The following is a 14,474-nucleotide window of genomic DNA, read 5'->3' as shown; positions in this document are numbered from 1 at the left end:
AACCCCCTGTAACTGGCTGTGGCTGTGAAACCTCTGTTCAGATCACTAGATTCACCCATAAAATTAGTTTTAACTGTATGTGTACACTGTAACATTAAATCTTAAAATTGTAGGCACACAAACAGCAATAACAAAATCATAAACAGTAGAGTAATAATGAAAGCATAAAAAGAGCAATACTAATACAGGTTACTGTTCAACCTGTGTTGTAGTCGGCCCTGATACTCACCTTAGCAACGGCGCTCCACCATGTACCCTCTGACCTCCACACACTCACCACACGGTTTCATGGATGTAAAGCCGTAAATACCCCCAAGACAAAGTAAAGACAATCAGGAATCAAAAAGATTACATTTTAATTCAGGAAAGATTCCAAAATTCAATAACTGAACTAAGACCCATCCAGGGGCAGTTTGTGGGTCAGATCACATCCCAGTACAGTAATGAGTTTAGCGAGGCTAGAACTGAAAAAGAAACACTATTGACAAAATTAAATGGGACTTAAGTAAGCTCAAAACAAGAGCAGGGATAAACTATGAAATAGTAAACGAAAATAGATTTTCAGTACAGTAACCCTTGTTATTCATGGGGGTTAGGTTCCAAGGAATGGCGCGAATAGGCAAAACCGCAAATAACAACTTATACTACCTTAGTGCACTACTGTATACCTATATTGCTTCATATAGATCCACAATGAAAATGTGGATAAGATAAATCTTGATAAAATCACACAAGGAAAATGGAAACAATGGAGCACCTTAGCTTTCGTCTTTATTCAAGACATCTTCAGCGGCAACTGAATTACAAGGACCGAGAGAGGCTTAAGTACACGGGGTGACCTTACTAAACATGAGGTCAGGTCATAATCATGACATCCACTAATTCACACACCAACACTACCACACATGCAAAGGAGCTTAAGAGAAAGGGCAACGTGACTAGTCAAGTTAAGTCAGGTCAAAAATATGGGACCCACTAATAATCTATCCTACATCTAACTCCAATGCTTTCAAAGCATTTTTAATCTTGGGACACTGACAAATAAATTTGTGTAACATATTATCAGTTTTGTACTGACCATCACTAAGGTTTATAGAATTCAATTCCCTAATCAAACTAGCTTCAACCAGAAGTCTTTCTGTGACACATGATGATTTGTACACTTCTAAGCTGTTTTCCCAATCCATGGGATGATTATTGTTCCTAACATGAACGAACAGTGCTCTGCTTTCAGATGCTCTTCTGATATTCTATTTGTGCTGTTTAATTCTGAATTGCAATGCTTTCCCAGTCTATCCTACATAATTTCCATTACAGTTGCTACATGGAATGCAGTAAACACTTCCATGTTTATGACCTGACCTCATGTTTAGTAAGGTCACCCTATGTACTTAAGCCTCTCTCGGTCCATGTAATTCAGTTGCCTTTGAAGATGTCTTGAATAAAGATGAAAACTAAGGTGCTCCATTGTTTCCATTTTCTCTGTGTGATTTTATCAAGACCTATATTGTGTATGAAAAACTAAGTCAGCAATACTACTTACCGACCAGCCGCAGCAGCACTTATCCCCTCTTTTAACATATCTAATGATTCAACTTTCTTTCACACCATTAGCATCATTGACACTAGACAGTTTTTTAAGGGCCATTCCACACAGAAACACTAAAGTTTTGAGCACAGCACAAATGATGCTACAAAGCAAGCAATGGTTGAGCGCAAATAAGGGAGAGGAGACACTACGGGCACGTGGGGTGACTCGTTGCGCTGCTTGAGAGGCTCGCAAGCTAGTCAGCATGTGCTTACCGTGAATAGTTGAAACTGCAAATCGCAAACCCACAAATAACAAGGGTTTACTGTATTACTAGAGGGTAACTTTAATGAACAAGATCCATGCTAACAATTTAATAATTACAAATAAGTAAAGTTAGAGACTGATGAGTAAAAACCTATTGGACACAGGAAGAATGAGGCTAAAAGTAAGTACGTAGAAGACAAGTGACATTTTAAAGAAAATAGACAGAGAAATATGAGAAAATGAAGTGAAAGTTACATAAAAATTACAAATAATTTTTAAGGGAATGCAGACAGGCCAAGAAAAGGTGATCTACAAAGGAAATGGATGGAGATTGAAGATGATGACAAAAGGCATAATTACAGAAAAATATACAGAAAGATAAAACAGATGAAACCCAAAAAGGATATAAATGGGGTGGGACTATTAAAAGCAAAGACAATAAGATTCTATTTGAGGCAGAAGTAAAAAAAAGATGGGCAGAGTACGTAGAAGAACTATACAATAAGGAATAAGGATAGAGTAGTGTTAAGAAACAAAAAGGAAATAAAGAACAAAATGCTAATTCTGGAAACAGAAGTTGTGGTAGCTGTGAGCAAAATGAAAAATTACAAAGTTTGTGGGGTTGATCAACTTCCAGCAGAATTTATAAAACAAATGTGCAGGAACCTTGTGCCCGTATTATTAAACAACATCTTCCCTTGAAGAGAGTCGTCGTGTTTCAACCCGAGTTTTAAACTAAATGAGTCCTGAGGGACACCGCAGTACAGTACTTAATGGGGTGGTGTGACGGTAAGGTTAGCTAATTCCAATGTTATAAATAAATTTTATTGGAATTAGTTAATTTTACCGCCACACCACCCCATTAAGTACTGTACTGCGGTGTCCCTCAGGACTCATTTAGTTTAAAACTCGGGTTGAAACACGACGACTCTCTTCAAGGGAAGATGTTGTTTAATAATACGGGCGTTAGAGTGCACCCAGTTCAGAACAATAAGCTTAATAAGTCATCCCTGCAAAGTTTTATTAAATATAATTCTAAGTAAAATAATGCTTAGAATAGAAAGTGAGTTATCTGAAGAGCAAAATGGATTTAGAAAAGGAAAATAAACTAGAGAAGCTATATTTGGTTTGAGAATTTTGAGTGAAAGGGCTTTACAGGCCCAAAGAAATTTTAATACAGTGGTCCCTCGGTTAACGAACGGTTCGATTAAAGAAATTTCGGTTAACGAATTAGCTCCATAAGGATTTTCAGTTCGATCAACGAACAAAACTTCGATTAGCGAAATCCTTACGACAAACACATTTTGTTGTGCGCATCAGCTGATCGGCTAGTCCGCCAACACAGTAATTGGTTCTATGTTTACATTTGTTTCCAGTGAAGTAAATATAAATAAAGTTGGTCTCTTGAATATTTCTGCATTCTTGTATTAAAATTATTCGTCATTCTGAAATTTAGTTAACATATTGATAATATAGACAGTACAGGGAACAGTTTTTGTGCACCCATCAGCTGATTGAATCACCCAACAACGCTTCTTAGTTTAACTTTGTTTATGGTAGAGTGAACATCGATTTTGTTGGTCTCTTGAATATTTTTGCATTTTTACATTAAAATTATTGGTCATTCTGAAATTTAGTTAACTATTGACAATATACAGTGCAGAAATTATTATGAAACATGAAAAAGGCATTGGAACCAATGCACTCTGTAAAGAATATGGTATGTAATCATCGACTGCCTGTCAGCTGTTTGATATGTAAACAAAGCTGCCGGGAATACGACATACACACATCAAAGTAAGTTAAAACATAGTATTCTATTGGTTTTTTATTTATTATTATACAGTACAGTGACCCCTCGGTTAACGAACTCAATCCGTTCCAGAAGGTCGTTCGTTAACCGAAAAGTTCGTTAACCGAAACCATTGTTTCAATGGGTTTTTGGGTAATTGGTTCCAGCTCACCGAAAATTTCCTAAATTCAACAAAAATGGTAGAAAAGTTCACTTACTTTGAGGTGTGTTTGTAGAAGGCTCCTGGATGATGATGATGATGATGATGGATGATTTAGAATGGGGGTGGAGGAGAAGGAAGAAGAGAAGGCATTGGGGTGGAAGAGAAGTCACCCCATGGCGCCATTTCACCCATAAAATTTTAGCTCTCTTGGTGTAATTCAAGATTATTTTCTTTAAATCAACACTGCACTGCATTATATATTGTCAATATGTAAAATATATTTCAAAATGACCAATAATTTGCTTGGAAACACAGAAAAAAAGTGTTTAGTTGAAGAGAGTCTCAAGCAAGATGTTACCTCCAGTGAAAACAGAGAGAGACTAACGCCTGTTTGCTGTGTTAAGAGGCTGGATGCCGCGCATTAAACTAGTCACTTTACCTTCAATTATGTTCAATAATCGTTAAAATGACTAAAAAATTGAATATTAAACTTTTAAAATTATTGAATAGTATAAACTTCTTGATATTTACTAAAATAGTAAGGAATTTAAGCCCTAGAACCGATTAATGTATTGGCGAACTGATACTAAAGCTGGTTGCCCGGTCAGTGCAAGCGAAAACATGTTGAGGTCGGTTCGTAAGAAATTCGTTAACCGAATTGAAGATCCTTATGGAAGGCAGTTCGTTAACCGAAATTTCGTTAACCGAGGCGTTCGTTAAACGAGGGGTCACTGTATACTGTACAGTACAGTACTGTATTTAAGTTTATATTTAATGTTTTGTTAATTCTATTACTGGTATACAGTACTTTGTATGTACTTTTTCTGTGAGTTAGAACCCAATATCCCATTGAAATAATAGATTCGGTTAACGAACGACTCTGTGGAACGAATTGTGTTCGTTAACCGAGGGACCACTGTACAGTATCTACAGTATTTTGATTTTGGAAAAGCTTCTGATGAGGTAAAAGAGGCATTAATGGAGGAGATATTAGATTTTAAAGAATCATTACTTGCAACAGTGTTAGTAAATAATGAACTTATGAATTGGTTCACAGTTAGATATAGTAAGACAAGGCTGTTTTCTATCTCCAAAATTGTATAATATATATTCAGAATTCTTAAGGAGAGAAGTTTTAAGAGATAATGAAAAACTAAAAGTTAATAGTAAAGTAATATTGAACATATGCTATGCCCACAATTACAGTATACTGATCTTATCACAGATAGTGAATAGGCATTGCAGAAACTTGTTCACAGATTATTGGAAAAAAGTGAAAAATAGTTTAAGAATTAACGATGTAAAGAATCTAATGAAAATGGACATTAACTTTAATTTGAGAAAAAGGCTACTGAAAGGCTTTATATGACAAGGACTGATGTATGGGTCAGAAGCCTGGATACTTTCAGCAGGAACCAGAAAGAGGTTGGAGGCTTTTGAAATGACAGGATAACAAATGAAGAAATATAGTGCAGTACTAAGATTAGCAAAAATTTAAGAAAATACAGTACTCAAAATGTACTAAAAAAAAGACAAATGAGATCTTTAGGGATGAGGGAATAATAACAGAAATATAAATGGGAAAAGTTGAGGTACCGTACAGAGAGCCAGGAAAAAGCAAAGACTGAAATTAAAAACTGGGTCCCCAGAGAGATACGAAACCTTGAAGGATTGATAAAAACAACCTAAGAATATTTGGAGTGGAGGACTGGTCAAAAACCCTCAGAAAGAGGACAGTACTGTAGTCTGATTGATTGATGTAAGATTGAGTAAGTATGGAACTAACTAAAGATAATGAAGAAAATTTCAAACATTTACCCAAAATTATGAGTTGAAAAATAACCATAACACAACATATAGCTTACAGATGAAGAACGGTTGCAATCTTGCAAATATGCTCACTTGACTCGAATTCACTTTTGGCGTACATTTTATATAATTTGTTTCAGTACATAGCCAGATTTTGGAATGTTCCAGCTCCACGATGCCGGATAAATAGTCCCATATCTGTATAGAATAAACATGAAACATCTGCTTCTGTGTATTCAACCCCGTAGCTTGTGCAATGTAAAACATAAATTTGAGACTCACTCATTAGTGGAGGTCATTGTATAAACTGTACTGTAAATACAATAATGCATATTGTGCAGTGTATACTATATGTTTCTTCAATCACTTTCCTAGTTCTTAGTACAGTATGATGAAATGTAACCAGGCAGGTACAGATACCCTGACTGTTAGTATTCAGCAGTTAATAGATTACCATTCTCCCTTGGCAGAATGCTTGTCCATCAGAGAGTTTTTCCACCATTGACAAGCCCAGCTGATAGTGTACCCATATTCAGTACTGTACTGTAATTGTTAAGTGTGTAGAGGTTAGAATAAAACACTTCTTAAGTGCAGTACATATTACAGAGTACCTGTACTCCAAATAAAGTCTCAAACTGTGCAAGAAGTGGATGTGTACAGTCTTCTTCATACTATACTGTATAGTACTGTATTCCTTTACTTTCTGTTTTAGAAGCACTGAAAAAATTTTAAATTTACCTCATTCACATACACTTTATGTAATAGGCTCTTATATGCCAAAACTTACCATGTGCAATACTAGAAACACAATCCAGGTACTGAACACCCATGTTGTCTGTCATATACTGCTTCTGTGCACGCACAATTTTAAGAGGGGCAGTGGCATAGTGGAGACCACTGGAAAGAAAACATCAAGATTAATTTGGTTCTCTACTCATAAAGAATTGTTTGTAACCTTACCAATGTTCCCCACCTGATTTGGTTCCTATGCATTAATACACATTTTACTAAGTCTTGAAGAAAACAAAGTATTGCTTGTACACATTGACAACACATATATATATGATAGCATTGCACGTAGGTTAGGTTAGGTTTTTCCGTGCCTTTTTTCCTGGATTCATGAAAATATATCAGTTTATTTAAATCGAATACATAACCAACACCCTGCAGGAACTCCTCCACTCTTCAATTCTGACACAGGTTCACAAGACTGGGGGTTTTGTCCACTTTTCATATAATGGGTTGGAGTTTTGTCCGTTGGGGTTTTGTCATGGATTTAGAAAACTATGCATTTGCCCAAGAAAATGAATAGAAGTGAAATTAATACGCGAAAAAAAATCTAAAAGCATCCCCCCCATAATTACTGAACGCAGACGGTTACAAGTCGTATATTGTTCCCTTCCACTCAACAAGTTAACTTACCAGATATCTCTTCCGTCCATTATGAAGCCAAAATGACATTCAAATCGCTTTCAGGTCAATAATGGTGACAAATACACAGTTAAAAGTCAACGCTGGAGTAAGCTACGTAAGAGGGAAGACAAACTAGGGTGGGTTCCAGCCTCGTGACCATTGATGTTGTTTTCCTAATTCATATCTTTATATTGGATAGCTCTTCCATAGACAGTCAATTGATCTTACTAACAGTTCAATGAGTGTAATGCCCTATGGATCTAGTGTTTGTGCAGAGGAAATCATGAGAAAACCTGCGATGGATCATACTTTACAACAGTTTTTACACTCGAGTATCGAACCCGGGTAACAGATGTCTCCTAGGCGAACAATCTTGGGAATGCTACCCAAATTTACTTTTGCGTATGCTATCAGATAAATTGATGATTGAAATATTAATATTCTCGGTTCTTCTGCTAATTACCACTTTATTAGCTGTCCATTGCCCACAGATAGTTGAAAACGTTCATGCATATTCAGCGTAAGGGGTTACTGAATGACGACAAACCGAGGATTTTGGCCGAGAAACTTTGGGAAAGTTACTGGAAGTAAAACTCAGTCCTTTTTCTTCTTTTTTTCTTTTATCCTCTTCACCACTGATCGGCTCGTTAGCCGCTTGGGCGATCGGTCACGTCTCTGATTACTTTTCCTTTTCTTTTCGAAAAAGAAAAGTAACAGAGACGTGACCGATCACCCAAGCGCCTAACGAGCCGTCGGTGGTGAAGAGGATAAAAGTATAAGCATGAGATACAAAATGAAACATATTGTTGCATCTGCATTTCTTGCCATTCAAATAATACACACCTGTTAGGTTCTGATCTGGCTATGCATGCAAACAGAGCCTTGACTTTGGTTTTCCACCAATACAATTCTTTTCTGAAAAATGGTGGCTGCATACTGTATGGCTCTTAATTGTACCTTTATCCTCTTCACCACTGATCGGCTCGTTAGCCGCTTGGGCGATCGGTCACGTTTCTGAGCAGTTTTCCTTTTCATTTACCCTCTTCACCAAAAGATCGGCTCGCTAGCCACCCGGGGCGATCGGTTACGTCTCTGGGTAGTTTTCCTTTTCATTTATCCTCTTCACCAAAAGATCGGCTCGCTAGCCGCCCGGGGCGATCGGTCACGTTTCTGAGCAGTTTTCCTTTTCATTTACCCTTGTGGGGTATGAGATGTTTGGTTCACACTCAGGATGGGATGGAGAAAGGAAACTCACAATGTGCTCTCTATATACATGTTGTATTGGATGTACAATGCAGCTTGGTGCTGGGAAGGCAGCATGGTTACAAGCGTGATGTAGAGAGAGCTGGTCGGTGAGGGTGCTCAGAGGAGGACAGCTTGTGGGTCGCCATGCTCGCCAGCGGGAGAGAGGACCGCCAGGCAGGCGGAGGAGCGAGGACCGCCAGGCAGGCGGAGGTGTTGCTGGCTGGTTGGTGTCGGTGGAAAGAGAGCTCACCACGAGGTCAGGTCTTAAATAGCGGGGGTAGGCGTGGCTTAGCAGTTGACCCCCGCTCTGTGGTGTATGGCGGCGCTGGTTGACCTAGACCACGAGGCATACACTGGGGAATTGGTGGGGTCGGCTAGGCAGCGACAAACAGCGTTTGTAGGGGAGAATTCCACTACAATACTCCCCCTTCCCTCCAGGCTGTGTAGGAGACTTGCTGTCTGCAGGGTTGCATAGCACATGTGAGGCAGAACGGGCGGTGCGTGCCTCATGTGAGACAACGGCGATGGCGTGGATGAGCCGGTCGCTGGATACAACTGTCTAGATACACAATATCTGTGGGAGTAGAGAGGGAGAATAAGGGTGTGTGGAGGCGATGAATTTTGTGCTTCCCTCACGGCAGGAACAGAGTCGTCAGATGCGCCTGCTGGGGTGTGTGGGCCTGGGTCAGGAGCAGGGGCTGCGTCAGCAGAAGCGGATGAAGGCTCGAGACAGCAGCTGGGTCCACGACAGCAGCAGGGTGCAGGATTAGCAGGGAGTACCTGAGGGAGAAAAGAGGGGTGTGTGGGTCCGCACTCAGGAACAGAGGCCGCATCAGGGGCGGCAGGGGTTACTGCTGGGCCGGGGTCGGCATCTGAGGCAGGACGGGTGTGCTGGGGTCGGTAGGGCGTGGTGCTTGGGGCAGGAAGAGGAGCTGGTGTCTGCTTAGAGTAGCAGAGCTGCTCTAGGGTGTCTAACCTGCGGTGAAGAAACAATAGTTGTAGAGCCGATGAGAGCTGCGTCTGTGTGGATAAGCCAGTCTTCCATGTTGCTTGAAGACTGGGAGCGTGATCAGTTTCTCCTCCATCCTGTGTGAGTGCGAATCTCTGGGAGTCACCATTTGTGGGGTATGAGATGTTTGGTTCACACTCAGGATGGGATGGAGAAAGGAAACTCACAATGTGCTCTCTATATACATGTTGTATTGGATGTACAATGCAGCTTGGTGCTGGGAAGGCAGCATGGTTACAAGCGTGATGTAGAGAGAGCTGGTTGGTGAGGGTGCTCAGAGGAGGACAGCTTGTGGGTCGCCATGCTCGCCAGCGGGAGAGAGGACCGCCAGGCAGGCGGAGGAGCGAGGACCGCCAGGCAGGCGGAGGTGTTGCTGGCTGGTTGGTGTCGGTAGAAAGAGAGCTCACCACGAGGTCAGGTCTTAAATAGCGGGGGTAGGCGTGGCTTAGCAGTTGACCCCCGCTCCGTGGTGTATGGCGGCGCTGGTTGACCTAGACCACGAGGCATACACTGGGGAATTGGTGGGGTCGGCTAGGCAGCGACAAACAGCGTTTGTAGGGGAGAATTCCACTACACCCTCTTCACCAAAAGATCGGCTCGCTAGCCACCCGGGGCGATCGGTCACGTCTCTGTCACGCACTGTTGGCAAATACTGGGCATGCACCGGCTCCTGAATGTAACTGAACCCGCCCCAGTGTTGGTCAAGTCTTGCCTTGAAAGAGCTCACACTCGGTGCCGTCACAACACTCTCTGGTAGATTGTTCCAAGAGTTTACAACCCTCACTCCGAAAAAGTTTGCCCTCACAGTTTTCTGGAATTGAGGCTTCTTCAATCTTGAGCTGTGACCCCTTGTGGAGCGAGCGTCCGCCAGTTCCAAGTAAGGACACTCAACTGAGTAGTGCCCCCTGAGATGCTTATACACCTCAACTAGGTCACCCCTTGCCCGTCTGTAATATACGCTAGGCAAGTTCAGGCGCTCCAATCTCTCCGGGTAGTTGAGGTGCCGAAGTGCAGGCACCAGTCTGGTGGCCCCCCTTTGAACATTTTCAACCAACTGACAGTCCCTAGCATATCTCGGGGACCAGATGGGGTGACAGTACTCCAGGTGGGGAAGCACTTCACTCCTGAAGATCGTTACGAGGGACGAACCGTTTAGATATCTGAACGACCTTCTTATAAGACCCAATAATTTATTTGTCTGGTATATCTTCTCGCAATGGCCCGAGAACTTCAGCTCATTGTCAACATACACACCTAGGTCCTTCTCATATCCAGTCTCAACTAGTACAGTTTCTTCATCCCGTTGGGACATATGATTCGCCTTCTTACCGTTGGTACGCCCCAGGTGCATCCTCATACACTTCGTGACAATGAATCTCAGCAGCCATTCCTTCGACCATTCCTGGAGCCCACAGAGGTCCTTCTGCAGCTCTTCACAGTCAGCTTGGTTCTTAATTTCCCGAAATAACTTAGCGTCATCGGCAAACATTTGTATGGAGGAGTGTACAACATTAGGCATGTCATTTATAAATTATTTTGCATATTCAATGCTTTCAGCCATGAATGACATTTGAAAATTAAAATTTAAAATGAAAACAGTAATACATTAGTAAATAACATTTATATTTATTTTATTTCAATTTCAGTTACGACAATATTTATATAATTCCTAATTAACAATGGATTGTTCTTTAAATGAAGTAAAGAAGCGAAATATGGAATATCAATGTCCACTAGATATGATATATTATTGTAAGTTATTTAAAAATCAGCATCTTTCACAATTATCAGTCAATAGTGTTTGAAAATTGCTACTGTAGTGGCTACTCTCCCCTACAACTCCCAACTGAGCTCCGGCCGCACTCCGACCAGCCAATCAGCGTACAGCCAGCTACGCCGAGAGACTAGGTCTATGCAGAGGACGTAGGGGTACGATCGCCGACCTAGTCTCGACCATCAACCTCCAGTTCAGGATCAGAGCGTTTCACACCTTACGCTTGAGCCGCTGTGATTGGTCCGCTCGCTACGCGCAGCCCAGATCCTGATCCTGGTAAATTGTATAAATACGGCTACGCCTGCCCAGGGAGATCATCCTACACTCAGCTACTGGACCAGCAACATCTCTCTCAGCTCCTCACCTAGTCACTCCTAAGTACTGCACTGTACAACAATATATACAGGAAGCACATCGTGAGTTTCTATCCAACCTCATTCCTGAGTGAAGGTATCTACATGTACGTACGTTTGTGTGCCCATACAAAGAGATAATAGACAACTAAAGAGAATTGACAACTGGCCACAAACAGTACACTACATTGGTGACCCCCGGAGCCGTGAACACCACACTCCTTTCTGCTGCCTTACTACTTGAGCTGAGAAGATCGTCCTGCCTGCTGCCAGCCTAGGCCAACCGCCTCCCTGCACCACCCACTACTCCACAACGACACCATCTCACGATCGTAAGGTTTATAACGCATTAGTCTGTTCTCCCCACTGGCGTTGTGAGTGACCCACATCACAGTTGGAGAGCAACTATTGTGCGATATTCCAAGCGTGGTTTGAGCTCTTTTGCCTATTCTCCTATTTTTCTTTTGTTTTTTTAGTTCTGGCCAAAGGACCTGCACCCTAAAAAAGTGTATTCGTCCCGAGGTCCCCCCCGTAAGTGTTCACCTCCCTCCCAGGAGATTGTGAAGACGGAAGGGGGTCGGAACAAGCACCCATCCCTCATCCTTCCCTAACAGGTGCGATATTCTCCCGCAAGAATGGACGGACGGATCTCTCTACCAACCTTCAACCACAACGTAGAGGACTGGTTAGTTCATGTCGAAGCAGCTCTCATCGGCTCTACAGCTACAGACGAGCAGAAGTACGGCGCCCTGCTCTGCTCCTTGCCCACTGAAGTCGCCACACAAGTCTCACAGATCATCTCCAACCCTCCAGAGAACAACAAATTCGCCACTCTGCGGAATGCCTTAAGAACACATTACCAACGGACCCGCTCCGATATCCTGCAGAACCTATCTTCCATCTCCCTGGGAAACTCAACTCCGGGACATCTCTGGGAAGAGATGTGCAGGGTGAACTCCCGGTACACAGACAGACTTCCTGACTCTATCCTGCGCCAGCTTCACGCACAAAAGCTACCCACAGAAGTAAGCAACATCCTGTCCGCAGTAGATTACTCTACGACACCTGAGCTATATGCAACTGCGGCAGACAGAATTTTCAACCAGTGCACTTCTGCACCCCTTGCTGCCTCGGTCACACCAGTACCTCCCACCGAACTTGCAAGCCGGGTCAACACACCTCAGCCAAGCAATACCTCACAAGATATCAAGGACCTGTTACAAACCTTGAACCGCAGGATGGACACCATTGAGCAGTTCTGCTCCTCCTTACCCGCTGCTGTGCCAGTTCCTGACTCACGCATCACACCCTACAACTTCCGACACACAGCAGCCAGCCCCCAGCACAACAACCATACCCTCTGCTGGTATCACCAGACTTTCGGCCGCAATGCTCGAAACTGTGAGCCCTATTGCACCTATTCGGGAAACGGCAACACCGGAGGCTGGTAGACGCCTCAGCCCCCGTCCCTTCAGGCGTCTCATTACTGTACGTCACCGACCGCACCTCTGGCAAGAAGTTCCTCATCGACACAGGTTCATCGGTAAGCCTCATCCCTCCCTCACTACAAGACAAGTCAAAGCAACCTTCTTATGACCTGTTCGCTGCCAACGGTACCCCCATCGCCTCCTACGGCGTACTCACCCTCGCTTTAGACCTCGGCCTGCCCAAGACTCTGAGTTGGTTATTCGTGATAGCAGACGTGTCTCAACCCATCCTTGGTTTCGACTTCCTCACCTTCCACAAGCTCGGCGTCAAACCAAGTCATCTATGCCTCATCCATGAGCCTACAGCACGCAAGATCCAGGGTTCTCGTGCCAGACACACCGACACTATCACCTGTCTTGCGCCTTCCAACGAGTTCTCCTCCCTACTCAACGAATTCAAGGAGCTTTTCTCACCCCGAGTCTCCCTACCCCCACCACCTACGTCGGGAATTTTCCACCACATCGAAACCAAAGGACCACCAGTCTTTTCACGCCCTCGCCGCCTGCGCCCTGAGCTCCTGTGCACAGCCAAAGTAGAATTCAACAAACTACTGCAAGATGGCATCATTCGCCCTTCAAGGAGTCCCTGGGCATCGCCTCTTCACATGGTTCCTAAGCAAACGCCCGGCGAGTGGAGGGTGTGTGGCGACTACAGAGCCCTGAATTTCGTCACCAAACCTGACAGGTACCCTATTCCGCATGTCCAGGACTTTCACCACAAACTTCATGGCAAGACTATCTTCTCGAAGATCGACTTGGAGCGTGCCTTCCACCAGATCCCAGTAGCACCGGCAGATACCCAGAAGACAGCCATCACCACCCCGTTTGGACTCTTTGAGTACACTTTCATGAGTTTTGGCTTACGCAATGCAGCACAGACTTTCCAGAGGTACATGGACCATATGCTTCGCGACCTCGACTTTGTCACTGTCTACATTGACGACATCCTCGTTGCATCTTCGACGCCTGCCGAGCACCACCACCACCTACAACTCCTTCTCCAACGCCTGCAGAACAACAACATGAAAGTTCATCCTGCTAAGTGCGTCTTTGGAACCTCGGCCATCGATTTCCTCGGTCACAGAGTCTCGCCCAGTGGCATACAACCCCTACCACAGAAGATAACCGCGATTAGGGAGTTCCCCAAACCTGAAACGGTGAAGAAACTCAGAGAATTCCTGGGTTTAGTCAACTACTACCACCGCTTCATTGACAAAGCTGCCACCGTCCTAGCCCCCCTACACGACCTTCTCAAGGGACGCCCAAAGAAGTCTCACAAGCCTCTCGTGTGGACTCAAGAGGCTGCCACGGCATTCACAACTGTCAAACAGCACATTACACGCCTCACCCTCCTGGCCCACCCCGCACCTAACGCCCGGACCACTCTCACAACAGACGCTTCTTCTACTGCAGTGGGCGCCGTCTTACAGCAGGAGATCAACGGAATTCTTATGCCCGTTGCTTTCTTCTCACAACGGCTTCAACCACCACACCTCAAGTACAGCGCCTTTGATCGAGAACTCCTGGCCATATACCTGGCTGTCAAACATTTCCAGCACTTCCTCGAGGCCCGTCAGTTCACCATCTTCACTGATCACAAGCCCCTCGTCCACGCCTTCGCTTCAGCTTCCCAG

At 43.6% G+C, this 14,474-nt stretch overlaps 1 protein-coding gene across 7 annotated transcripts in view; it reads right to left on the bottom strand.

The window, feature by feature from the left end:
* The window catches only part of LOC121861468 (ethanolamine-phosphate phospho-lyase-like), a 60,897-nt gene extending 52,956 nt beyond the window's left edge, over positions 1-7,941 (bottom strand). For 2 of the 7 annotated variants that reach the window (XM_042359215.1, XM_042359216.1), the window contains exons 1-2: positions 7,816-7,941; positions 6,347-6,456 (exon numbers count right to left, since the gene is read on the bottom strand). In XM_042359215.1, the coding sequence (XP_042215149.1) occupies positions 6,347-6,456; positions 7,816-7,907 (202 nt within the window). In that variant the 5' untranslated portion in view covers positions 7,908-7,941. Of the gene's footprint in view, positions 1-6,346; positions 6,457-6,720; positions 6,890-6,981; positions 7,155-7,281; positions 7,353-7,435; positions 7,630-7,815 lie in introns of those variants that run through there. The other 5 variants (XM_042359217.1, XM_042359220.1, XM_042359219.1 and 2 more) reach the window with 5 other exon arrangements.
* Between the last annotated feature and the right edge of the window lie 6,533 nt (positions 7,942-14,474).

Source organism: Homarus americanus, unplaced genomic scaffold (assembly GCF_018991925.1).
Source record: "Homarus americanus isolate GMGI-L3 unplaced genomic scaffold, GMGI_Hamer_2.0 scaffold24260, whole genome shotgun sequence".
NCBI lineage: Eukaryota > Metazoa > Arthropoda > Malacostraca > Decapoda > Nephropidae > Homarus > Homarus americanus.
This window is presented reverse-complemented; position numbering and strand designations above follow the sequence as displayed.